Source organism: Cololabis saira, chromosome 23, assembly GCF_033807715.1.
Source record: "Cololabis saira isolate AMF1-May2022 chromosome 23, fColSai1.1, whole genome shotgun sequence".
NCBI lineage: Eukaryota > Metazoa > Chordata > Actinopteri > Beloniformes > Belonidae > Cololabis > Cololabis saira.
Genome location: NC_084609.1, coordinates 6,330,311 through 6,357,412, shown reverse-complemented (window position 1 = coordinate 6,357,412; position 27,102 = coordinate 6,330,311). Strand labels below are relative to the sequence as shown.

General features: G+C 42.9%; 1 protein-coding gene across 1 annotated transcript in view; it reads right to left on the bottom strand.

The window, feature by feature from the left end:
* Positions 1-10,453: 10,453 nt before the first annotated feature.
* sema3aa (sema domain, immunoglobulin domain (Ig), short basic domain, secreted, (semaphorin) 3Aa) overlaps positions 10,454-27,102 on the bottom strand; it is a 73,541-nt gene continuing 56,892 nt past the window's right edge. Inside the window, exons 12-17 of the mRNA XM_061715191.1 lie at positions 26,746-26,837; positions 26,621-26,662; positions 26,368-26,525; positions 18,387-18,454; positions 15,255-15,400; positions 10,454-12,752 (exon numbers count right to left, since the gene is read on the bottom strand). Coding sequence (XP_061571175.1) covers positions 12,045-12,752; positions 15,255-15,400; positions 18,387-18,454; positions 26,368-26,525; positions 26,621-26,662; positions 26,746-26,837 — 1,214 coding nt within the window. The 3' untranslated portion in view covers positions 10,454-12,044. The remainder of the gene's footprint in view (positions 12,753-15,254; positions 15,401-18,386; positions 18,455-26,367; positions 26,526-26,620; positions 26,663-26,745; positions 26,838-27,102) is intronic.

Here is a 27,102-nt window from a genome sequence, read left to right as displayed (position 1 = left end):
TTTTTTTTTTTTTTTTTTTTTTTTTTAAATTGCATTACAGGACTTTATCACAATATTCAAATTTTCTGAGACAGTCCTGTAAAGAGTCCAACATTATTAAGGGTTAAATGCTACAGAGATGGGCGTACATGCGACTGAAACATGTTAGCTGGTAAGACACTGAGGGGTCAGGAGTTCAGCATGCAGCTCCTGAAGCTCTGGCCTGCAAACATCCGCAGAAGAGAAAAATAGAGTGGACTAACCAACACAACAAACTACAAGAACAATGGAGCGCAATAATGCTGATGAGATACCGCTAATCAATAACCGTGGATTGATCTGAAGAAAGGAAAGAGAAGGAGAGAAGTGATGAAGAGCAGCACTCAGGAAATCACTCCAATCAGGGAGGAAATGGTGAAAAGATAGATGGATAAATAACAACTGACTGAGGTTTGCAGTGATGCTGCGAGAATGACCAGTGGGCAGGTTTTATATTTTTTTTTCTCATTTAAAAATATATTTAGTGTTTAAAAGACAGATATAAATTAAAAAGAATTAAACAAATGAGATGCAATAAATAAAGGTTGCAGTGCATTGTGGGAGATTACTGAACTGCAGCAGTAATAATGAAAAGGTTTTCAACCTTGACTTAAAGGAAATGAGTTTCAGCAGCCCTGGTGCATTCTGGGAGTTTGTCTCACAGGTGAGGAGCAGAAAAGCTGAACCTTCCTCACCGTGATTGGTTCTAACTCTGGGTACAGGAAGTGGGCGTGGCCCTGACGACCTGAGGGTTCTGATTGGTTCATGATGGACCAGGAGATCAGAGATGTAGTTTGGTCCGAGAACATTCTGAGATCTAAGAACTGGAGTTATGTGGTCCAGTTTGTTGGTCTCTGCGAGGACTCGGGTCTCCTGGTCTCAGCGAGGACTCGGCAGCAGGTTCTGGACTAACAGCAGCTGGTTGATGGAGGTTCTAGAGACCCGTGTGTCCAGCGTTACAGTAGTCCAGTCTACTGGAGATAAAACCTGACCAGGTCTTCCAAGTCCTTTAATCCTCCAGATGTTCTTTAGGTGATAACAGACTCCACTTCTGTCTAAATGTGGCTGTTGAAGTCCAGGACCGAGTCCAGAACCCCGTTGAGAACCCAGCAGGGTTCTGGGAAACGTCCTCCATCATCAGGGAGAACCTGCACCCGCGTCAGGCTCCTCCCCCGTTGCCGTGGTTTCCGCTACAGCTGCCAATCAACCTGCAGGGCTGCTAATTATAGGATCCCTGGAGGATTTACCAAGGATGCACATCACAGGTCTGCGTTTGCAGAAGCGCAGCCCACGTATTTATCTCATAATCACTCAGAGAAAACAGCTGAACAAGGATCCAGATGTTGAGCAGCTGAACAAGGATCCAGATGTTGAAACCCGTGGATGAGAAACATCAGAAAAGCTTCACAGATTTCTCCAAGGCTCTACAAAACGTCGACGGGCTGTAAGCTCCCCAGCTCGCCACTATCTCGTCCTGCCGTTGACCCTAATTTCCTTTTCTGGTTGCCTGCAGCCTTGATTTCCCACAATCCCCTGGGCTTGCTCATGAGCAAGAAGGAGTGAGTCAGAGCTTCTGAACGGAGCCAACTTTCAGGAGTCGTGAGAATCTCCGGCTGCAGAGTCTTATGAAATTAGGACGTCTTTTCTTTCTCAAATGATGCGTCTGCAACCCACGGCCAGCTCTCATGAACGAGCTCTCATCCTGCCTAATAAATGTATGCTTTTAGTTAACCCTCCTGTTGTCCTTGGGTCACAATGACCCACCACTGTGTTAAAGAAAAAACAAAAATCCTTTAAACGATATGTTTTTAACTTGAAATTTAACTTCCCCAGCTAGGGCAAGTAAAAGGAAGAGATGTCAGTTCTGCCCTCAAAAGAATGACTATACTGTGTGCTGCAGGTGTAATAAATATATCTGAATATATAGGCTGTGCACTTGCATACTGCCCTATATGTGCTAATTAGTTGAATGGGATATGTTATATTTCATATTTTTAAAAATTGTACACTGGAGATAAAGAAACAGTCATTGGGATGAATAGAAATGCATTCAAAACTCCTATTTGCACATTTATTTCTTTACCTATAGAAATACAAATGAAGAGGGAAAACTTCCCTCACGCGTATTCACGCATTTTGTGATGAATGACAAGTTGTTTCTTGAAGCAAGATGAAATTTGGTGTTTAAAATGCAATGAAGGTGCTTATAATGGGGGTTTACCGGTCATTTAGACCTGGAGGACAGGGGGAGTATTGAGAAAACGAGGACAATAGGAGGGTTAAATGAAAATATGAGTAAAACAGGCTTATCATCAATTACAGTTTAAAAAAAAAAAAAAAAAAAGCCAAAATAAAACCCCAAAGAAAGTGAGGGTCAAGGTGATTCATACCCGTCAAGTTTCCTGTTTTGGCCGGGAAACTACCGTATTTCACCCCTCTCTTTCCCACCGTCCTCCCGTATTTTTCCCGTTTTATAATATAATAATTTTTAAACTCCAAACTAAATTGTCATTAATCTCGCGAGAATTGTCCCCTGCTGTATCCTGGGTGGCAGTTCTCACAAAGTTAGTGGCAACAACGGGAACAAATTAAGAACAACAAATCAGAGATGGATGGATGTAACGAGAGAGAAGACATTTCTGCCAAAAAAAAACAAAGACTTTGTGTAAATATCTCTAAAAATGTGAAACTGAATTTACTTTCCTCAAGAGGAGATACAGAAACATGCATCTGTGTCATCAGTCAGTGAAATGTCTGTAAGCCACATGAGTGAAAATGACAAATTAAAATAAAATGTAAATGTTTCACTTGAAGACAATCAATGTGTATTTAAACTGAAAATATTTAAAATAAATAAATGTTCTTTAATTCCCTTTTGTGTTTTCATTTAGACTCTATAATAGGAATTACATACACAGGAATGTCCACAGCATTTCAGTGTCAACAAAAGGTAGAACTATGCATTTAACTCCAGATACTCTGGAAATGGTTTTATAAACTTTTCCAGAGTAAAATACGGCTACAATTCCTCCTCTAACACCAGTACTTACGTCTCCAGACCAGCAGACGGTTGAAGAAATCCGCGTTTATAAACTTCTGCAAACCTCCTGATGACTGTTAATCAGCAGCTGATGAGCAACAGCTGGCTGTCACTCAAGGGATAGCAGGGGCTTAGCCCCGCCAACAACATCTGCTTTTTTTGGTGATTTTTATTAGATAAATAATGGTACAGTAACAAATTTATACATTATTCTTCTATTGTGGTATTTGCCTAATACGAAGACCAGATTTTTTAATTTTTTTATCGGCGTGTACAATCTCTTTCTGTCAGTAATTTCTTACTACATATCTCTTTTTGTTGATATTAACACTCGTCTATGAAAAAAAAAAGATTTTAGTCATTCATTTTCATCCAATATTAACAAATAATTATTATTACATTGTATTTTTTTTATTTTTTATTTAACCTTTATTTACCCATGCAAGCAATTTAAGAACAAATTCTTATTTACAAATGCAGCCTGAACAAAGAGCATGAGCACTTTGAGGGGAGAGGGGAAGGGGGAGTTCTAAGAAATAAAAAACAACGTTATGTAAAACTGCATAAAATCAGTACAATAAACATGTACAATAAATATAAATACAAAAACATTGAAAACCATTAAGACAATGGGATGTGGCAAGTCGGCCTGATCAACAGGTGCAAGAATCAACTGTAATTTTGTTGCGTGAGTGTGAGAAAGAGTTTTATAATTTTATAAGAGAGAGAGTTGAGGAGTCCACTAAAGGCTGCACTTTTTTGCAGTTTTTGAGCAGATGAAGAGATATAAGCTGCAGATATGAGTCGAAAGCCCTTCAGACGACAAAACACTGCAATAAACCAGCTCAAATAATGGCCCAGACGTCTCTCTTTGCTACTGAAAATGAATGTTTTTAAAGGCTCGGATGGACCCACGCTACGTTCAAGGACGGTCGCCATGGCAACGGCGCCGGCAAACTCATAGAACACGTGTGGAGGCTGAACTGATGATGCGTTCACGGCCCCTGCCGCTGAACGCAGCACCGCGAGCAGTTCAGCTGACTCATACAAACAAACACACTGCAGTTTCTCTGATATCAGTCGCTGTCTTCAGTAATTAAGTCTGACTCTGGAAGATATAAGAACATGATATAAGAACATGTCAGGATGTTGCAGTTTACTATCAATCGTCTCTGTTACAAGACATTTACGAGCTGATGTACATGATGAGTTTTACGACGCGGCTGCAGACGGCGAAGAAACAGCGACCTCTGGTGGCCGTAAGGGAGAACGTCCCTCCGTAATTCCCGCATACGACTGTCTCAGAAAATTAAAGTATTGTGATTTTCTGCAATGCAATTACAAAAACAAAAATGTCATACATTCTGGATTCATTACAAATCAACTGAAATATTGCAAGCCTTTTATTATTTTAATATTGCTGATCATGGCTTACAGCTTAAGAAAACTCAAATATCCTATCTCAAAAAATTTGAATATTCTGGGAATCTTAATCTTAAACTGTAAGCCATAATCAGCAATATTAAAATAATAAAAGGCTTGCAATATTTCAGTTGATTTGTAATGAAACCAGAATGTATGACATTTTTGTTTTTTTAATTGCATTACAGAAAAGAAAGAACTTTATCACAATATTCTAATTTTCTGAGACAGTCCTGTATGCGCATATGAAAATAAAAGTGAATGAAGCCAGTAAAAATTGTTTATCTTTTCTTAAAAATTAAAAAAGACATTTTAAGTCTCTTTTTTTAACAATATTTTTATTGAATTTCAATATAAATGTACAAAAAAAATCATATTAATTGCAAGCAGGTGTTGCTGTGTACACACAAACAAAAACAAAACAAGACAGAACAAATAAACAAACAGAAAAAAATAATAATAAAATACATTTAAAAAAATAAAAAAATTGTCACACTCAAACAAACAAACAAAAATTGTCACACTTGTTTTATAGACATGTATATTCTATTGTTGCTTGAGAAAATCCATTAAAGGTGTCCATACTTCTTTGAATTTTTGTGCTTTACCTCTAATTACATAAATTAGCTTTTTTAATGTAACACACGTTGCCATCTCTCTAATCCAGGACTGTGTACCTCAGTCTCTCTCCAGGAAAAAGCAATCATCCTTCTGGCCTGCAGGAGGCCAAAGTTGATCAGAGTCTTACACTTAGAGTTGAAAGAGAAATTGTCTGGATATATCCCTAAAAATGTTACGTCTTTCTAGTGGTTTCTTGCCATATTTCATCTTTACAGGGCGTTTTTGAGAAGTCAGCATATATAATTTCAGTTTATTTTCAGTTCCATGTCATTTGCAGAGCCTCGCCCTGCCAGCATTTCCCTGGGGGGGGACAAAAATGACAGAAACCTCATCAAAAATGATCATTTACATCCTCGGGCTTGCAGATTTTTTGGCAAGGAAAGGCAAGTTTATTTGTAGAGCACAATTCAACACAAGGTAATTCAAAGTGCTTTACATCAACATTAAAAGTGTCAAGACCCAATTAGACAGTAAATAACAAATAAAATGATAAGAAAAGAGGTAAAATAGTAAAAAGAGCACAAAGGGCCATTTCTCCTGGATCTGTTGGCCTGGCCTTCCGGAAATCAGAGTTAAACCTCCAGGATTCACCCAAAGCCGGGCTCCCAAAGCCAAGACTGGGAATGCTGGTCCAGGCCCTTCACCCAAGCGGGTTAAAGTTTGCTGTGAACAGCCGTAAAAAAGCCAGAAGGATAATGAGCTTTAACCAGATGTTATGGAGTGGTTTACAGGAATAAACTGCATAGTTGCAAAAAAGACTCCTGATTTGTCCATATTAAGCTGAAATGTTCCCCCCTTAACAACTCTGTGAACGCCTCAGGACAGATAGTTAACCGTAAACATCATCCCCGTTAGCAGCTGTGCTGGGGACGTTTACCAGCCCAGCGTTCTCTGCATATTTGATGTACATCTGCTTCCTGTTGCAGCGCTGCGCCGTTAAACAGCCGACTGGACACGGAATATAAGAGTCAGCACATCAGAGACAAAATTAAACATTTACCTGAACGTGCAATACCGCTGACGGCCCCTTGGGGTCGACTCCTGTGTGAAACCTTTTCCACCAAACTGGTTCCAGGGCAGGACTTTAGTTAGCAGGTTTTCAGGTTGCTGCCTTTTTACTTTCAAGCCATCAAACGCTTATTTCTCACTGAAAAAAGCAAAGCCATGGCATATAAACACGGCCAGGGTCGTACTGATACAACCTTTTCCACCAAACCGGTTCCAGAGCTGGTTCTTGGCCAGTTCTGGTTCTGGTTCACAACTCGTTCAACTTGCGAACCAACTGAGAACTGGTTTGTTTTTCCATATCTTGGGTGCTAAGGGGAGCCAAGTCATTACGTCAATGACTGCGTTTCCATGCATCAATAACCCTTTTAAAACCGGAATATTAGCAATAACACGGTTTTGCACAGCCATGTAAACACCAATAACCCCTTTGAATAACCCGAATTTGCTCATATTCCGGTTTTTTAAAACCTGAATATGACCCCTGGGTTACTCCTTTTATAACCTGAATATTTGGTCATATAAACGCCAAACGGAATATCTCCATCAAACGGAACATGAATTTGTTTTCTGCACATGCTCTGTTCACAAGGAATCTTGGTCTTTTGAGTCCAGGAAGTTCTTATAAACATGGAGAAACCAAGACCAGGAGGAGACTAATCACTTCATAAATGTAATGAAGGATATGAACATTTTGGCATTTGTAGACGGTAGAAAGTACCGGGATAGAAGATTTACAAGAAGGTGAGACAAAAGATGAGCGAAGCAGCATTTGTTTGGAATTTGGATACAGGAAGAAGAAGCGGAAATGACGGGAATTGCGTCATGATGTTCTCCGTGCGGCGCTTGTTTGATCCAGATATCCCAAATGATTAATTACTATGTAAACAGGGATAACCCTGTTTGTTCACGCAAGTAAACGGAATATTCAGAATGTTTCAGTAACCGGAATATTAACAATAACCCGATTACTGCAATGCACTTCTCATCGGGATCAACAGTGTAGCCATTCATGTTAGGTAAATTGAAATTAATTAAGAATAGAACATATATAATGGACTACTAGGTCAACACAGAAGAAACACAGGTTCAATGAGGAGTCTAATTCATATGAAAACCACAGACACAACTTCTGTTTGAAAATAATAATTTGTATTGCAATGCTTCACACAATAAGTAAACACACAAGTCTCAAATTCTGAGTTTTTGGAAGTTTCTCTTCCTTAGAGAGTTCTTTTTGTCCATTGAATCAAGGAACAACAGTCAAGTAATCTTCATTCAGTTCAACAAGGTTTGATCCTACCACCAGTTGTGGAGGTTTAATTGAGTCCATAGCTCGCCATCAAGGATTCTTTGTCCAAACCCATCCGAAGGTTTCAACTAAAAAAAACCTGACCGCTGATAGCTGAATATAAGCATTTTAAAGTGCCATTAAGGTCGCCGTCTGCCGCCGTCTGCCCACGCTGCACCAGCCCAGCGTTGATCCCAGAAGTGGATGGAGGAAGAGGAAGTGACCCCAGGCTGACCCGGATATAGACACACTGATGTCTGGGTTGGGCTAATTTGTTCACCTGCTCACTAGTTCACAGGGCCAGCCTTGGGTTACACCAGTAAAAGTCTCCAGAGGCTCCAGTACGTCCAGAACTCTGCACCTGATGCTGATGAGAGTGCAGAAACACGACCATATCGCCCCCACTCTTCCCTCACTCCACCGGCTTCCTGTCTCCACCAGGATTGAATATAAGGTCTCCCTCCTCACTCCCCAGAGTGTCCATGGAAATGCTCCCCCCTACCTTAAAGAACTACTCTTCCCATAACTCACTGCTCCCTCTGCTCTTCCCACACTAACCACCTCCATGTTCCCAGGTCCAGACTCTGCACCCATGGGTGACAGGGCCTTTAGTATCGCTGGCCCATGTCTTTGGAATGCCCTCCCTGACAAACTGCACCACAAACCACGGACAATTTAAAAGAGGACTAAAAAACCTTTTTAGTCCTTTAGTCTTTTTAGCAAAGCATTTTATCCCTAAACAATGCTGTTGTTTTTTTTTAATCTCTTATCTTGATTTGATTATTTGTTTAATTATCAAACTGTAGCACTTTGAAATTCTCAGGAATGTAAAGTACATTATAAACAAAATGTATTATTAGGGCCCGAGCACTTACATTGCGAAGACCCTATTGTATCTGTAGGAATTCGTTTTTTCCTCGTTTTTCTTCCAACAAAATGAGGGTATTTTTTCCCCCTAAATGTGCCCCAAAAGTCACCAAATTTTGCACCAAGTCAGGTCTGGCGAAAAATGTGATATTTCATGGTTTGCATTAATGGGCGTGGTCTAACGGCTCAACAGCGCCCCCTAGAAAACTTTGTGCCTCAAGCCCCACAATACGGTTTGGCGTACATGCACGAAAATCGCTACACACCTGTATCATGTCACAACTTAAAGAAAAGTCTCTTGGCACCATGGCCGAAACCGAACAGGAAGTCGGCCATTTTGAATTAATCGTGTAATTTTGGCGCAATTTATGCCATTTCTTCGGCCGTTAATGCGGCCCGAACCGTAACGTGCACCCAGGTGTGTTATACATCAAAATGTGCGTCTCCATCCTGCGACGATGCGCATTACTTTTCTCAGTCAAAAGCGTTACCGTGGCGACGATAGAGGCCAAAAAGCGCGCCCACCCTTCATCAGGTTGGTCCATATTTGATAGTTCCTACTTTCTGCCATAACTTTTGAATGGTTTGATATAGAGAGTCGTGGGTGGTGTCATCAGACTTAGTTTTGAGTCCTTGACCTTTATTGGTAAAAATTGTTCTTTGTCAGTGGAAAAAGAAAGCCCGGTTACTCAGCACTGACCCAGAACCAGAACCAGAACCAGAACTGGAACCGGTTTAGGGGAAAAGGGGTAATGTTGGTTCACATCTGGTTGAGAAGCCTGCGATGGTGACAGCAGGTCGTGAACTGATGCGTGTTGCCACGGCGGCTGCATGCATCATCTGTGGGGCTTTTCTCTACACAAACATGTGCGTGACCCAGAAACCGGTCCCTCCCCGCCGAACCCGGGCCGTCCAGGTGAAGCCTGCAGGCCGGGCGTCAGCGGGAAACCAACAAGCAAGAAAGGAGTTTACAGACAAGCGTAAACACGGGGCTCACAGGTGATTCATGGCTGCGACTGCGAGCAGTTATTTGTCCTTCATGGCACGATGATGAAGTCCAAATGTGCTTTCATCAGATCCGATCCAGCGAGCGGCTTTGTTCCAAACCAGTAACACATGTGTTGGCGCGGCCGGCGTAACGCGATCCGTCCCGGAGTCCTGCCTCCTTCCTCTCCGAGCTCTTTCAGCCGCTCGCGGCCTCTCAATCACTTATCAGGTGACGTCAATTAAAGCCCCCCCCCTCAGGCCGGGAGATCTGGACGGGTCCGAGGTCTCGCTTAAGTGAAAATGAAGCTGTTGAAATGATCTAATTACACTGAAAAACATGAAAATGAGAAACGTTAACCTGCTATCGGAGACAGTGAGAGCTTTGTTGCAGGTTTTTTTTTTTAATCAGAAATGAGAACACGGAAACTTTTTGGAACCGAGATGTTTATTTAGACAACTGAATGCATGCCAGAAAGAACTGTGTTACAGCAGCTCTCTCGTATTTCTACCTCTGAGGGAGGGACAAACATCTGGATGTTGGTTCAGAACGCTATCTGCTCTGATTTATTGCATTGACAGATTACTCTTGTCACGTTTGAGGAGTGCGGGAGACAGAAGGTGCCATTGTTGAAACATAAAAGAGCTGGGATCTTCTGCAGCTCGGGCCGGAGTATCGTTAGCTGATCATATATCGCTGTTTTTGGCAGAAGGACAAAAAACTTTTAAATAAGGGGAGCTTTACCTCTCACACAAAACACGTAAAAAGACGATAGAAAAGATGCACTTACTGTAGGTAGCATTCACATGCAGTATAATGTGTCTTCTCCTCAGACTGGAGTTTTTCTCCACTATTTTGTCACAGAAAAATTCACAGCTAATGTTTTTCCTGTTTTCGGGGGAATTATGTTACACATAAGAAGTACTGGATGACAAGGAGACACGGAGGGTGAAATGAGATGCTGAGAACGGGCCTGGCCAGCCATCCTGATGCCGCCCTGCTGGGTTGGACTTCCAGGGGGGCGGTGCCAACGCGGGACGTCTAAAATGATCGGTTTCACGCTAAAAACGTGCAGATCTGAGCATTTCTGCAGCCTTCTTGGTTGAATTATCCCTGCATTAACCCTATCTGATGGCTCGGTACATTCTGTACCAGTGGAAAGGGGGTGGTACCAATGTGGGGTGTCTAAAACGATCAGTTTCACGCTCAAAAATTGCCGATCTGAGCATTTCTGCAGCCTTCTTGGTTGAATCGTCCCTGCATAAACCCTATCTGATGGCTCGGTACATTCTGTACCGGTGGAAAGGGGGGAGTGCCAGGTCGAAGGTGAGCTTATTAGGACCTTAAATAGCCGCTATAAGTGAGTGTGACTGCAGGTCATCTATATGTGGCGTTGTGGGGGACCGGTGACCCACCCCGGGGGGGAACTCTGGCCTTTTTACCCCAAAGAGACCGTAAATAGGCCCCTGAACAGCTGAGCGGGGAAGGTTTAGATGATGAATGAGCGGGAATGGCTGGCCAGGCTCGCTGCGAATGGCAAAAGGAGACAAAATTGTGCTTATCGTTGTCAAAAACGTGGTTCACGACCCCCCCCCCCCCCTCCCACCGTAGTCACGCTTCTAAATATAATCAAACCTCACATCCCGAAGAAGAAACAAAAACAAAACAAAAGAAAAAGAAGGAGATTCTCTGACACAGTTTCAGCCAGTTGGTCCATCAAAGTCTTTGTTGCTGCTGCCATCGTTTCTCCCCAGATACTGATGAGCCAAAAATACCATAATATCAAAAATAAATGCAACCCTTTCACAAAACAATGAGCAATAAATAATAATCAAGTGGTGCTCTTGTACTGTATATGTACTTTATATACACAGAGACTTAGGTTGGTACATATGTACACAAGACAACCGGCAGTCTGGGGCCAGACTGGGAGTTTAGCAGAGTCTCAGCTCGGAATTGTGGGAAAAAAAAAATAAAATCCACGAATCCCCAGAGAGAGAGAGAGAGAGAGAGAGAGAGAGAGAGAGAGAGAAGCAACATAAGTTACACAGGAACTGGGCTGCGGGGGGGGGGTTATGCACAATGACGGCTGCTATGTCGCCTGCTGCTTCTGCACCAAAAAAATCAAAGCACAGGTTTAAAAAGGAAAGTAAATATTTGTTTGTTCGTTTTTTTTTTTTAAAAAGCCTGTAGATTTTTCCATAAAATAATTAGCTTATTAAAACATTGATTGACAACAACATGCATGATGCTTTTCCCAGCTCCGGGGGGGGGCGGGGGCTACGGCGGAGCGTCTGATCTGCAACGTTTGTTCACGTTAAGAGTGCTCGTCTGAACACGTGTCCACCCCCTTTTCCTCCTCAAACACTTCCTCAGAATAAGAGTTTAAGAGTTTTTAATCCACGTTATGCAGGTTCACATGCTCGGGTCCAGTAGGGGGCGCTGCGTTGCAAGCGAACGCATCGTTTCTGCGTCTGAAGATCTACGAACGTCTTCCACATTTGTCCTCTCAGCTCGTTCGCTTACCCTAAACCCCCCCCACCCCGGTTTTATCTTAGTAGCTTATGTACAGGAGGCCGAAGCACGTGCCAGGCGGCACTCCGGCACACATTTACAGGTTAATCCTCCGATCCTGATGCGCGTTGGTGTCTCTGAATGGGTTTTATTTGACCTAGGTGTATGCGGTTCAGCTGAAAGCTGCGCTGGGGGCTCGGGGGGGCTAACTTATTTGATGAAGAGGTGGCTGGACTCACGACTCGGACTACGTGTTGATGGTGCGGGCGGGTCGGCCGCCCTCACACGCTGCGGGGGGGTCTCTGGAGCTCGTGGGTCCTCCTGTTGCGGCCCTTCTTGTTCTCCTGCATCCGCCTCCACTTGGCCGTGTGCTGGCTGCTCAGGCGAGCCCCCCCCGCCACCGCGGGCCCGGCCGCTCGGGCCTGCCCGCCCTGGCCGCCCTGTTTCGGCTTGGCTTGGCCCCGCGGCGGGTTCTGGCCCCGGGTCGGCCCCTCCGCCGTGGGAGTCCCCGCCTGGAGCCACGCCCGGGTCTGCGACGGCCCGGCCTGCTGCTTCTGGGCGGTGGGGGGCATCGCTTTGGGCCGCGCCGCCACGGCGGCCCCGGAGCTGCCGGCAACAGCCCCGGCATCGGGTTTCCCTCCGGACGTCTTCACCTTCTTCTGCTTGCGTTCCTTCTTCCAGACCCGGTCGCAGAACTCCTCCACGCTGTTGAGCTCCGGGTGGTCCAGGAGGGACAGGAAGTCGCGGTACCAGACCCGGTGCTTGGCGGAGTGGCCCTGGCCGGCCCCGGCGGCCCCGGCGGCGGCGGGGAGCCCCGGCAGGAGGTCGCCCAGACGCTGGGCCGGGATCACCTGCAGCGTGAGGCGCAGCAGCGGCTGGATGAAGCCGTGCTCCACCGCCTGGCAGTGGTACACGGCCGTGTCGGCCGGGCTCAGGCTGCGGATCAGCAGCCCCTGGTCCGTCCGCAGGACCCGCTCGTCCAGCTTGATCTGAAAACACAAGAGGCAAGACATCAGCAAAAAAATAGAGGAATGAATAGGATGTGAGATACTGTAGGGCTGGGGATCGATTCAAATGTCAAGAAACGATTGGATTCTTAAGATTCAGAATCGATTATCAAGATTTGATTCGATCTGATTCAATTCAATTGCGATATTGATTTGGGTTAGTGTTATTAAAACTGTTTTTTGAGCTGTTGCATGAATTATATGACTGTAGTTATGCATTAATAACATATTAATACTGGTATTATATTGAGATTCAACAGCAAGTATTGCAGCTAATGATGCTGTAAGGACCAATCAGCTCCCAGAATGCTGATAGAACTGCTTTCAGAAACATCGTGGGGCAGAATTACCAAACAGATCCAGGGAGGAAACAGAGACGGATGAAATCGGTTTTATTTTTACCCACATTCCATTTAAATTTTTTCCATTTTCGGTCTATTTCGGTTTCAAATTTTTGAGAATTTGGTTTTTAGCATTTTATGCAAATGTAACCCCAAGACAGTATATAAAGTAATATAATGTAGACAATTTATGCAATTATAACTGAAAACGTTAATGTTTTCATACATTTTAACATATTTAAAGGCAAAAACATGGCACCAGTTATTCTCGTGTCCAACAAAACATTCCTTTTTTGGGCATAAAGAAAAAAAACAAACCAAAAGTTGTAATGTAATGATGAAAAAAAAAGATCTTTAGACATACGGATCGATTTTTAGGAATTAATATGAGAATCAGTTTAGAATCAGAAACTAGTTTTTTTTCAACACAGGCCTAATGTGAGATAAGTCTGGATAACTCGTGAAACGCCGGCGTGGTTGAGCCGATAAGCCACTCAGCCTCATTTATCTCCGACTCAACCTGACTTCCTGTATCGCGTGTCTCCTGAAACGCCTCGCACTCGACGGCCAGCTAGAAAAACACATTCCTGCGGAGCTAATCAGTTACATCCCCGGGTCAGGAGTGGGTCTGCAGCTCCACGCCCACGGCCCCCGAGGTTAAAGATTAACCTTGCAGAGTTCATCAGATAGAGGCGGAGGTGAGGCTCGGGGCAGGGAGAGGCTCTGCGCGCTGAGTCGGAGTTTTAAATGATTTAGCAGTATATCAACTTTAATATGTGCATATGTGTGTTACCAAATAGTAGACTTGGAGGTTTCAAGACCACTGTTTTGTCTCGGACTCGGATAACTGAGATGCCGTTGCACCAAGGAGACAGAATCTGGTATCAGAAGTTCTTCCTCTGGTTAATGTACAGTTTTGTAAACTATTTGTATTTTACATTTGATTTAATGTTTTGGTGCATCTGCATGTGTCTGTATTCAGAGGTGTATAGTAACGAAGTACATGTACTTCATTACACTACTTAAGTAGTTTTTTTGAGGATTTGTACTTGCAGACTTTTACTTTTACTTCACTACATTTAAAAGTTAAAAAAATATGCTTTTACTTTGTTACTTTGACATTTGTCACCTTGTTACTCATTACAAATTAAAATAATCAAAGAATTATATTTTAAGAAAGAGTTTATTTTTGGTGTTGTATTCTATACTACATTTCATTCACCTGAAAGTGAAATAAAAAAAAACAAGGGAAAGATCATTTTTGGTCGTGTTGCTTCTTTTCATGCGTACTATAAAATACTTGTACTTTTACTTTTGATACTTGAGTATATTTTTTCACTAGATACTTTTGATACTTAAGTACATTTAATGTGAGCTACTTTAAGACTTTTACTCAAGTAATTTTCTTATGGGTGACTTTAACTTTTACCAAAGTCTTTTTCAGTTATGGTATTTCTACTTTTACTTAGTTACATTTTTCAAGTACTTTATACACCTCTGTCTGTATTTAATTACAGTTTTGTGTTTATAACGGCCTTGTTTGAATATATATATGAATAATATTTGTATATTGTTGCGATTGATTAAGCATCATGTCCATTTCAGTGATGCTGATATACGGTGTAATCTGATTACTGTAATGGTAAATAATGTAATATCAATCTTTAATATTTAAAATTCAGGTTTCATCTCTAAATTCAGTCCAGTTTAAATCAGTAACATTTACTATTCCTTCCTTTTCTGAGGTGGAGGGGGGTGTTGGAGCTGGTTATTCTGCTAGAGACTTTGGGACTAGTTAGTAGTCGTGTCAATCCTTAAAGCACTGGAGTCAATCCTCCAATAGTGTAGAAATAGCGGTAGTGCAGTCGCCACACATATCTGATCTCAGCTGATGGATGGAAACATTTATAGTGAGTTCAACATCATCATCCACTTCTCTGTGTTATTGAGCTGCAGTTGAAAACAAGCTCATATGGAAACTAGCTGAACCAGGATGATGTTCTACAATCACGCAGGATCAGGACTTTACTAGGTTTCTTTTTGGTCTCGGTCTTGATCTGAACTAGTCCTGGTCTTGCTTCTCTCTGGTCTTGACTACACGTCTACCACATAGTGGATTTTATCCCCCGTTTCCCGTCCACACCTCCTGTCGGCGGTCGTCGTTGGGGCTCTGCAGCTGCCAGTAGATTAACGCTCTCTGGGACTTGGGGCTGCACTCCAGAAACATGCTGCTGTTCTCCACGCCGAACACGCTGCGGTCCTCCACGCTGCCCAGCCCGTCCACGTCGTCTGAAAACACAAAAACATCCAACATTTTTTTATCTGGTAACAATGGACATAAACTAATATCTGAAATGAATATGGAATTGATGAAGGTTGACACCTGGTTCAAGGCCAACAAATTATCACTTAATATAATGAAAAGTTCATACATGTTATTTTCCCCTAGAAACCAACAAGCTACTAACGCCCTTCCAAATGTTCAAGAGTTACGGTAACTAAATTTCTAGGTGTTATGATTGATGAAAATCTCACTTGGAAAAAGCATATTACACTCATCTCCAACATGATTGCAAAGAATATTGGAATAATCAGACGTATACGGCATCTATTACCAAGAAAAATCTGTATTAATTTATATTATACTATGATTTATCCTTACATTTCATACTGCAATGTCATTTGGGCAAGTACCTTCATGAGCAAATTAAACTGTATCTTAATCCTGCAAAAACGTTTTATCAAAATGATTACATTTTCCAATAGACTTACTAGATCCACCCCATTGTTCCAATCCTTAAGTATTCTCCCTATTTTTGCTGTAAATGTTTTTCAGATTTGTCTTTTTGTCTATCAATCCATTCACAAGCTACTTCCAACCAGTTTTCATTCTTTATTTCAATTAAATTCCCAAATTCATCACTTCAATACTAGGTCTGCAAACAATCTCCATCCCACCTTTTTCAGGACTACTTTTTCCCCAATCGTCTGTACTTTTAACCCTTGTGCTGTCTTCGGGTCAAGGAAAGAGGAAGAGAAGAAGGGAGGAAAGAGGGAAGGAAGGAAGGAAAAATGAAAAGGAAAGAAAGAAGGAAGGAAGGAAGGGAGAAAAGAGGAAGGGAAGAAGGAAGGAGAGAGCAGGAGGAAAGAAGGAAGGAAGGAAAGAAGGAAGGGTGAAAAGAAGGGATGAAAGAAGGAAGGAAGGAAGGAAGGAAGGGGGAAGGGAGGAAAGAAGGTAGGAAAGAAGGAAGGAAGAAAAGAAAGAAGGGAGGAAAGAAGGAAGGAAGGAAGGAAAGAAGAAAAGAAGGAAGGGAGGAAAGAAGGAAGGAAGAAAAGAAGGAAGGGAGGAAAGAAGGAAGGAAGGAAGGAAGGAAGGAAGGAAGGAAGGAAGGAAGGAAGAAAAGAGGAAGGGAAGAAGGAAGGAGAGAGCAGGAGGAAAGAAGGAAGGAAGGGAGAAAAGAAGGAAGGAAGAAAGAAAGAAAGAAAGAAAGAAAGAAAGAAAGAAAGAAAGAAAGAAAGAAAGAAAGAAAGAAAGAAAGGGAGAAAGGGAGAAAGGGAGAAAGGGAGAAAAGAGGAAGGGAAGAAGGAAGGAGAGAGCAGGAGGAAAGAAGGAAGGAAGGGGAAAAAGAAGGAAGAAAGGAAGGAAGGAAGGAAGGAAGGAAGGAAGGGAGGAAGAGGGAAGGGAGGAAAGAAGGTAGGAAAGAAGGAAGGAAGGAAGGAAGGAAAGAAGGAAGGAAGAAAGAAGGAAGGGAGGAAAGAAGGAAGGAAGGAAGGAAGGAAGGAAGGAAAGAAGGAAGGAAGAAAAGAAGGAAGGGAGGAAAGAAGGAAGGAAGGAAGGAAGGAAAGAAGGAAGAAAGGAAGGAAGGAAGGAAGGAAGGGAGGGAGGAAGGAAGGGTGAAAAGAAGGGATGAAAGAAGGAAAGAAGGAAGGAAGGAAGGAAGGAAGGAAGGAAGGAAGGAAGGGAGGAAGGAAGGAAGAAAAGAAGGAAGGGAGGAAAGAAGGAAGGAAGGAAGGAAGGAAAGAAGGAAGGGAGGAAAGAAGGAAGGAAGGAAGGAAGGAAGGAAGGAAGGAAAGAAGGAAGGAAGAAAAGAAGGAAGGGAGGAAAGAAGGAAGGAAGGAAGGAAGGAAAGAAGGAAGGGTGAAAAGAAGGAAGAAAGGAAGGAAGGAAGGAAAGAAGGAAGGGTGAAAAGAAGGGATGAAAGAAGGAAGGAAGGAAGGAAGGAAGGAAGGAAGGGGGAGGGAGGAAGGAAGGAAGGAAAGAAGGAAGGGTGAAAAGAAGGAAGAAAGGAAGGAAGGAAGGAAAGAAGGAAGGGTGAAAAGAAGGGATGAAAGAAGGTAGGAAAGAAGGAAGGAAGAAAAGAAAGAAGGGAGGAAAGAAGGAAGGAAGGAAGGAAAGAAGAAAAGAAGGAAGGGAGGAAAGAAGGAAGGAAGAAAAGAAGGAAGGGAGGAAAGAAGGAAGAAAGGAAGGAAGGAAGGAAGGGAGGGAGGAAGGAAGGGTGAAAAGAAGGGATGAAAGAAGGAAAGAAGGAAGGAAGGAAGGAAGGAAGGAAGGGAGGAAGAGGGAAGGGAGGAAAGAAGGTAGGAAAGAAGGAAGGAAGGAAGGAAGGAAAGAAGGAAGGAAGAAAAGAAGGAAGGGAGGAAAGAAGGAAGGAAGGAAGGAAGGAAAGAAGGAAGGAAGAAAAGAAGGAAGGGAGGAAAGAAGGAAGGAAGGAAGGAAGGAAAGAAGGAAGGGAGGAAAGAAGGAAGGAAGGAAGGAAGGAAGGAAAGAAGGAAGGAAGAAAAGAAGGAAGGGAGGAAAGAAGGAAGGAAGGAAGGAAGGAAAGAAGAAAGAAAAGAGGAAGGGAAGAAAGAAAGAAAGAAAGAAAGGGAGAAAGGAAGAAAAGAGGAAGGGAAGAAGGAAGGAGAGAGCAGGAGGAAAGAAGGAAGGAAGGGGAAAAAGAAGGAAGAAAGGAAGGAAGGAAGGAAGGAAGGGAGGGAGGAAGGAAGGGTGAAAAGAAGGGATGAAAGAAGGAAAGAAGGAAGGAAGGAAGGAAGGAAGGAAGGAAGGAAGGAAGGAAGGAAGGAAGGAAAGAAGGAAGAAAAGAAGGAAGGGAGGAAAGAAGGAAGGAAGGAAGGAAGGAAGGAAGGAAAGAAGGAAGGAAGAAAAGAAGGAAGGGAGGAAAGAAGGAAGGAAGGAAGGAAGGAAAGAAGAAAGAAAAGAGGAAGGGAAGAAGGAAGGAGAGGGCAGGAGGAAAGAAGGAAGGAAGGAAGGAAGGAAGGAAGGAAGGAACCGTACCGTGATGCTGAAGGTCGGAGCACTGGGACAGAGGATCTCCGTTCCTGATGTCCTGCCGCCTGGTTCTCCTGCGAAGGAAGCAAAGGATAACGTGAGGAGAGATAAACCTCTCTGCACTGTCTGACTTCAACCACTAGGGAGCAATGTTGCCCAGCGGTAGAGGAGACGGGCATCTGCTCAAGTTTGGCTCCCAAACTAAACCACACGGGTGAAAGGGAACCAAATCCACCCTGGAATAATGTAAGAAACACAAGCCGCTTTTCCTGCGCCTCGTTTCCGTCCGATGAGCCGTTTTTATGAAACACATTCGGGATTGTTTTGCCCTTGAAAAGCCTCGTAAAAAAAAAAAAGCGGCCTCGCTCCTCGTCCTGCTCCTCTGAAATCCCACGATGTAATTTGTTTTTTTTTCACCGTGACGGAGGACCGTAATCATCCGCTGGCTCCTCCGACGAGCTGCAAATGTATCCCTCGCTGGCAGGGCCTTAAACTGTTGACAGGTGATGTAATGGTGACAAAGAGGGGAGCTTGAGGGAGTAACTAACAGAAGAAATGAATAAAGAGCTGAATATACATGCACAGACGCTGCAAAGTGTTTCACTTCACGATTTCGGACGTGTTGAAGTTCCGACCCACTTTTTGATCCATGTTGTTTCATTTTTTGCACAATAACAGTAAAAAATGTCTTCTGACTGTTATGTTGATATTTATGAGGGAAAACCCTCAAATGGACAACAGCATATTGGGTTTTTCCACGATGAGATCATTATTATTCAACAATATTGAAGAAAAAGAGATAAAGAACATGTGATAATAATTTGGGCAACACTAAGTTCTCCCTTAACGCTTCTGCAGGATTTAAGTTGCTGTAAATCATCGACCCTCGACGATTTGTGGTTCAGAGCTCAATAAAAACTGGTGCTTTTGCAGTTTGTTAGTGTTAACACAATGCCAAGAGGACAAGACATAAGAAATAGCCTTAGAAACAAAGAGGTAGCTGCTCATCAGTGTGGGAAAGGAGTTTGAAACCATTTCCAATGTTCGATTTATGAGTAAAAACCCTCAAATGGACCACAGAATATTAGGTTTTTACTATGAGATTATAATTATTCAACAATAATGAAGCAAAAGAAGGAAGGAAGGAAGGAAGGAATGAAGGAAACAAGGAAAGAAGGAAGGAAGGAAGGAATGAAGGAAACAAGGAAAGAAGGAAGGAAGGAAGGAAGGAAGGAGGGAAGGAAGGAAACAAGGAAAGAAGGAAGGAAAGGAGAAAAGAGGAAGGGAAGAAGGAAGGAGAGAGCAGGAGGAAAGAAGGAAGGAAGGGAGAAAAGAAGGAAGGGAGGAAAGAATGAAGGAATGAAGGAAGGAAAGGAGAAAAGAAGGAAGGGAGGAAGGAAGGAAGGGAGAAAAGAAGGAAGGAAGGAAGGAGGAGGAAAGAAGGAAGGGATAAAAGAAGGAAGGGAGGAAAGAAGGAAGGAAGGAATGAAGGAAGGAAGGAAGAAAAGAAGGAAGGGAGGAAAGAAGGAAGGGAGAAAAGAGGAAGGGAAGACGGAAGGAGAGAGCAGGAGGAAAGAAGGAAGGAAGGAAGGAAGGAAGGGAGGAAGGAAGGGAGAAAAGAGGAAGGGAGAAAAGAAGGAAGGGAGGAAGGAATGAAGGAAGGAAGGAGAGAGGAGGAGGAAAGAAGGAAGGAAGGGATAAAAGAAGGAAGGGAGGAAAGAAGGAAGGAAGGAAGGAAGGGAGAAAAGAGGAAGGGGAGAAGGAAGGAGAGAGCAGGAGGAAAGAAGGAAGGAAGGAAGGAAGGGAGGAAGGAAGGGAGAAAAGAAGGAAAGGAGGAAGGAAGGAAGGAAGGAAGGAAGGAAGGAAGGAAGGAAGGAAGGAAGGAAGGAAGGAAGGAAGGAAGGAAGGAAGGAAGGAAGGAAGGAAGGAAGGAAGGAAGGAAGGGAAAGGACTTTGAAACTGTTTCCAATGTTCTTCTGAAGTATTTAAGACAGTTGCTGATCCTCCCTGCCAATTTACTCCAAGGGCAGACCATGCAATTAAGAGATTAAAAAACAAAACACCCCACAGGTCTCATAGAGCAGCAGAAATGTTTAAGTTCCCAAACAACACAATTACAAGGCACCTAAACAACCAAACGTTTGTTTGAAGGGGCTCCTCGAGAAAAAGAGGCCCTTATTGTCCAGAACCAACATGACTAAGACTAAAGTTCACAAAACTAACAAACTGGACAAACCACAAGATTTCAACACTTCAACACTTGGGAGTGGATTACCCAACGCGTCTCCTGGAGACCTTGTAGTCGCCGAGTCAAACAGGTAAATGTGAGGACTTCTGTCCGTCCCTGAAGGTTAGACGGACGTGGGTTTAAATCCATCAGGACAATAATCCAAAACACACGTGTTATTTCTGTCAGCCTGTTACTATTTCAGTTTTAGTCTAGTCTTTGGGTCAAGCTATCATTTTAGTTTTTATTAGTTTTAGTCTCGTTCATTCTCCTTTTAGTCGTGTCAAGTTTCAGTCGACTAAAGGCTGAGCATTTTAGTCTCATTTTAGTCAGAATTGACCATTTTAGTCTCATTTTAGTCAAAGATTGTATTTAGCCAAACCCTTATTATCAATTAATTGTTACCTTATTGATATAATACATTCATTCCAGATACAGAAGACTGTAATTTGAGTTTACATCATATTTATTTTTCCGCATTTCTCTCCATCTTTTTCTTTTTCGACGACACATTGGGTTTTCTTTTCCACGTCTATGTAGGAAAGTTTATCCAAAGATGGTTCTTCTTCTCCAGCCCCAGAGCAGATATATATATATATATATATATATATATATATATATATATATATATATATATATATATATATATATATATATATATATATATATATATATATATATATTAAATAAGGATCTTTGTTTCTTTGTTGTAACATTTCGTTTCGTCTCGGTCAACGAAAATGAAGACACATTTTAGCAGAGTTTTTATTGAGTAATCTATATTTTAGTTTCGTTTTTATTCGTCTACGATATTGCATTATATATTTAATTCTCGTTATTGTCACATGACCAGCATTTTCGTTGCGTCTCGTCTCGTTCTCCTCAGGTGATAAAGGTTCGTTGACGATGATATTTACTCATAATTTTCACTGACTAATGCAACTTTACAAAAGCACACGTGTAAATCCACATTAGAAAAGCTACAAAATACACACAAGTGGTACCAATCAAAGTCCCGGCCTCAGTCCAAATGGAGGTGTGGTTATCATCATTAGTCTGAGGTTGTATTTGTCTTTTACTGCCATCGCCTTTGATCACATACTTTCAGGGGGCACCGGAGTTTTCACACGGCTACCATTCCCGTCTGTTCGGCTGTCTGAGCGCGTGCTCGGCCCGACGTCTGGTTCTCGTTCTGGGAGGGAAAATATTTCCAGAGCAGAGGAGAGCCGGCAGCAGCCAGCCGGGCCTGGCCTTTAACCGCGGGGCGTGCCAGCTCCCTGCAGGATAAACCCAGCGGCCTGAGGAGCCCTGGATCAGGTGGTGGGGGGCAGAGGTGTCAAGTAACAAAGTACAAATACTTTGTTACCTTACTTAAGTAGAAATTTTGGTTATCTATACTTCACTGGAGTAATTATTTTTCAGACCACTTTTTACTTTTACTCCTTACATTTTCACGCAATTATCTGTACTTTTTACTCCTTACATTTTAAAAACAGCCTTGTTACTCTATTTCATTTCGGCCTTTAAAAAAAACTATCCAGTTAAATTGCTCCATCCGGATAGAGTGAATTTGGTTGTGGTTGTTTCAGATGTTCTTGTCCAGTTTTGTTCTTACATCCGTTCCCTCAGATTCCTGCAACTAAACTTGGATGTACATTCCAATAAAGGTTAGGATAAATGATAACATGCCTCTGAAGTTTGACTTTTTGCACCATTACAATACTTATAGGCAACTAGTCATCATATCTCCTGCTCTCTGAAACACATGTTAATGCTCAATAGTACACATATATGCTTCTTTAATATGAGGAAGGAAGGAAGGAAGGAAAGAAGGAAGGAAGGAAGGAAGGAAGGAAGGAAGGAAGGAAGGAAGAGAAGAAGGAAGAAAAGAGGAAGAGAAGGAAGGAGAGAGCAGGAGGAAAGAAGGAAGGGAAAAAAGAAGGAAGGAAGGAAGGAAGAATGAAATGAAGGAAGGAAGGAAGGAAGGAAGGAAGGAAGGAAGGAAGGAAGAAAACAAGGAAAGAAGGAAGGAAGAAAAGAGGAAGAGAAGAAGGAAGGAGAGAGCAGGAGGAAAGAAGGAAGGAAGGGAAAAAAGAAGGAAGAAAAGAGGAAGAGAAGGAAGGAGAGAGCAGGAGGAAAGAAGGAAGGGAAAAAAGAAGGAAGGAAGGAAGGAAGGAAGGAAGAATGAAAAGAAGGAAGGAAGGAAACAAGGAAAGAAGGAAGGAAGGAAGAAAAGAGGAAGAGAAGAAGGAAGGAGAGAGCAGGAGGAAAGAAGGAAGGGAAAAAAGAAGGAAGGAAGGAAGGAAGGAAGAATGAAAAGAAGGAAGGAAGGAAGGAAGGAAGGAAGGAAGGAAGGAAGGAAGGAAGGAACGAAGGAAGAATGAAAAGAAGGAAGGAGGAAGAGAAGAAGGAAGGAAGGAAGGAAGGAAGGAAGGAAGAAAAGAGGAAGAGAAGAAGGAAGGAGAGAGCAGGAGGAAAGAAGGAACACATGTTAATGCTCAATAGTACACATATATGGTTCTTTAATATATTTGCATTATACTCAGATACATTCATTTTCAATGGCTTTTGTCCTTAATGGCTTTTTTCCCCCTTACATTACATTTACTTTTATACTTTAAGTAGTTTTGAAACCAGTACTTTTATACTTTTACTCGAGTAAAAAACTTGAGTTGATACTTCAACTTCTAGAGGATTATTTTTAAACTGTAGTATCTATACTTCTACCTGAGTAATGAATGTGAATACTTTTGACACCCTTGGTGGGGGTGGGGGTACGAGTGTGTGCATGCAGCCCTGGATCAGGTGGTGGTGGGGGGTGAGTGTGTGTGTGTGTGTGTGTGTGTGTGTGTGTGTGTGTGTGTGTGAGGCCTGAGCTGCAGCCGGGCCTGCTGTAGCAGCGGAGGGTAATTTGAGGTGTGTGTTCATACCTCCTGGCTGCAGGGTGACGCGGTCGGACGGCTCCTGTTGGCTGTAATTTAGCGCACATGAGCCGGTGTGTGGACATTCATGTGGTTCTGTTCATGTGTGTGTGTGTGTGTGTGTGTGTGTGTGTGTGTGTGTGTGTGTGTGTGTGTGTGTGAGCACAACTGCTGCTGGCAGCAGCTCCAGTCCAGGTTGCTGGATTGTGTTTCTTGGAGTGCATTCTTGTGCGAATGTGTATTTAATGATGGTATTTTGGTTCTCCGGGTAATATTCTGATTACTTCCATGTTTAGGCCTTTTTTTTTTTCCTTTTTGTTTCATTTTTTCAAGTCACTATAATTGCTAATCGGCCGGTTGGAGGTCTGACGCTGACAGAAACAGACCGCTCATCAGGACGAACCGATGATCTCAAAGCCAACGGCATCAGCAAAACGCAGGTGGACTGATAACTCCCAGGTGCGGCTACTTACTCAAAACGCAGTGTTGTGAAAGTTCATACTTCTCATGAACTAGTTTAAAGTTCAGTTCACATGGTTTAAAAATGAATAGTTCACGTTCCTAATTCACCATTTTCACTTTGAACTAGTTCAAATTCAGTTTGTTTCAATATTTTTAGGTGAGAAGTACGAATGAAACGCAACCCTATCCTAAATCATGTTTTGTCCTAGTGGCTTTTCAACTTTACTCAGAGGCTGTAAATCTCCAACAATGTAGTCCAGGCCCCGTTTACACGTAGCAAAAACGGTGGTGTTTTCATGCGTTTTGGCCGTTCGTTTACACGAAAACGAAGCTCAAAGTCACCAAAAACGATCAGTTCTGAAACTCCTACCAAAGTGGAGATTTGCAAAAACTCTGTCTTCACGTTTGCTTGTAAACAGAAGGAAACAAACATTTAGGCTTCAGAACGTCACATTATGCGACAGAAACATCACCAGTGTGCAACCTGTGTTTACAATTTGTTTGGCCACTGAAGTTACTCGTGTCATTTGTTGATGTTTTTTTCCAGGATTCTGATTGGCTAGCATGACTTTATGCTTCTCGTTACACTGCCCCCTGTAGGTTTGGCTGCTCATAGCACCTTAACAGCGTATTTATGCAGGTTTGTGTAAATGAAGAGATTTTGAAAACGATCTGATGTAATGATGGTATTTTTCAAAACGTAGAGGGGAAACATCCGTGTATGTGTAAACGTGGCCTCAGTCTAAATCTTCCCCTGAAGGTGCAGCAGTGGGACTGGGGTCGTTTGGGGCTGTTGGGTCTTCTTGCTCTTTCCTGATCACTTTTTGATTGTCAAGGAATCCCATATATTTTCTCACACTGGACGGATGCTTTAACTCCACATGACGTTTCAGATTTGAAGTTGACGTTGGGACTTGTTTTCTCAGCGCAGGTGGACATAATTTGCACAGAAAGGTTAGATTTTTACCGTCGGACTCTTTGGGAGACGATGTGTAAAATTCCCTCAGATAATCATAAGCGGAGCATCATCTGACGTCTCTCTTTTCACTGGTCATGTAAAGACTGCACCGGGCTCGGACCGCCGTTGCTATGGAGCTGGTGCCCGTTGCTATGCTAGTGTGCACTGCATTGTGGGTAATGTAGTGTGAAGTCGTCGTCTCGTCGAGTATTTTAAATGAAATGTATTCCGTAATAATTGGACCTAAACAGTGAAGCTGAAACATAATCTGAACAGTTCAGATTCCAGTTCATGATCTGCAGATCTGAAGCTTTATTTGCAAATATGTTGCGTTCAGCTCAACGTTCTCACAGAAATGAACGTAATCACGAGAGTAGGATGTTTTCACTTTGCACACACGGTTACACAGACATACACACCTGCTCACTCACCTACATACTCACTCCACAGTTTTGGGGGCCAGTTAATCGCAGTAGCCTAGTCTGGATTCAGTTTTAGAGACCTGGACTGGTTGCTGTTTGTGTCTCTGCCTGTTCTCGTGTCTGTTTGTTTGTTTGTTCCCTCTCTTACAGATTTCAAAGGCTTGTGTGCCCATTTTCAGACTAGCAGCGGATGTCACTCCCCCACACACACACAAAAAAAGACATTATATGGGATGGAAAATGGGAAAGAGCTGTTGTGCGATCGACTGTACTCATAGATTTAGCAAGAAATTGGAGTTATCGTTTTACAGACTGCCGAAAAATAATCTTAAGAGACAAATGGATCGCTGCAACTGGATTCCAGGCACCGAAACGTGGATTTGCGGTTCCCATTTTGTATCAGGTAATGTTGGATTTTTGGGTAGCTAACGTTAAACGGTCAAATCATAAAGTTCGGTGTCCTCATCACTTTAATTTCTACAACAAATCCTGCCTTGAAGTCGGACCAAGCGTCAAGACTTTTGTAAGCCTTCAAGCTTTGCTTTGTGTATTTCCCCGGCGTAGAAATTAAGTACATATAAATATCAGGAAACTGGATTTGTGGCCAAATATTAATGTCCATGAACCACTGGTTCTTGGTAACTGTACCAAATATTAATGTCCATGGACCACTGGTTCTTGGTAACTGTACCAAATATTAATGTCCATGGACCACTGGTTCTTGGTAACTGTACGGGTCACTGTCAAGTCCAACTGACTTTTAATTTAAGACCATAATCGACTGTTATCCCGTCTTCTCAGTGAGAGTAAGGGGGCTGGTCCAGTGGGGAATGCAGACCCTCTATTAAAATGCATATATATGCTTTAGGTTTTTACCAAACTTGGTATTAACCATTAATATATGCAGACAAAAAAAAACGACAGTAGGATGCAGCTGAGAAGGACCAGACGGGGTAAACGAGGCGTCAGAGGAGGGTTAATGTGTCCAGGCTCCTACCTCTTGGCGGTGGGAAAGTATCTGGAGCATTCGGCCCCGTCCCAGGCGCAGTAGGGATCTCTGGCCAAGCAGCACTCGGCGCAGGCTTTCCCATACACCTCGCAGCGGTGCAGAGACATCTGCGATACGCCCAGGGCCGAGCCGAGGTACAGCTGTTGCTGTGGGAGAGAAACAAGGAGCAGGGACGTGAAACCAGAGGACCCGGCGTAGGAGGAGGTTTTCTCCGTCATTCACTTCCCTGAACCCTTCTTACCTGCTTGGTGGACAGTTCCATGGCCGTGATGGGGGTGGGGTCCTGGAGAAACCAAACACAGGGCATTCAGCACGTCATGCATTAAGGATATTTGTGTCATCAATGCTCAGATGTCAGTGTCGTACCCTGAAAACAGTCATCTCCTCCAGCACGACCTCCTCCAGGTCGTGCCAGCTCTCTCGGGGGATCGTCACCACCTTCAGCACCGTTCCCATGTCTGAAACACAGCAGGAGGCACATTTAGGTCTAAATGCAATTCTGTGTTGATCCTAGACTTGTAGTTCTTGAAACCAGTCTTGTTCTCTTGGTCTTGTCTCCGTCTCTCCAGGTCTCGGACAACATCATCATCCACTTCTCTGTGTTATTGAGCTGCAGTTGAATACAAACTCATATGGAAACTAGCTGAACCAGGATGGAGCTGATGATCTACAATCACGCAGGATCAGGACTAGGTTTGTTTTGGTTATGGGCTGAACTAGTCT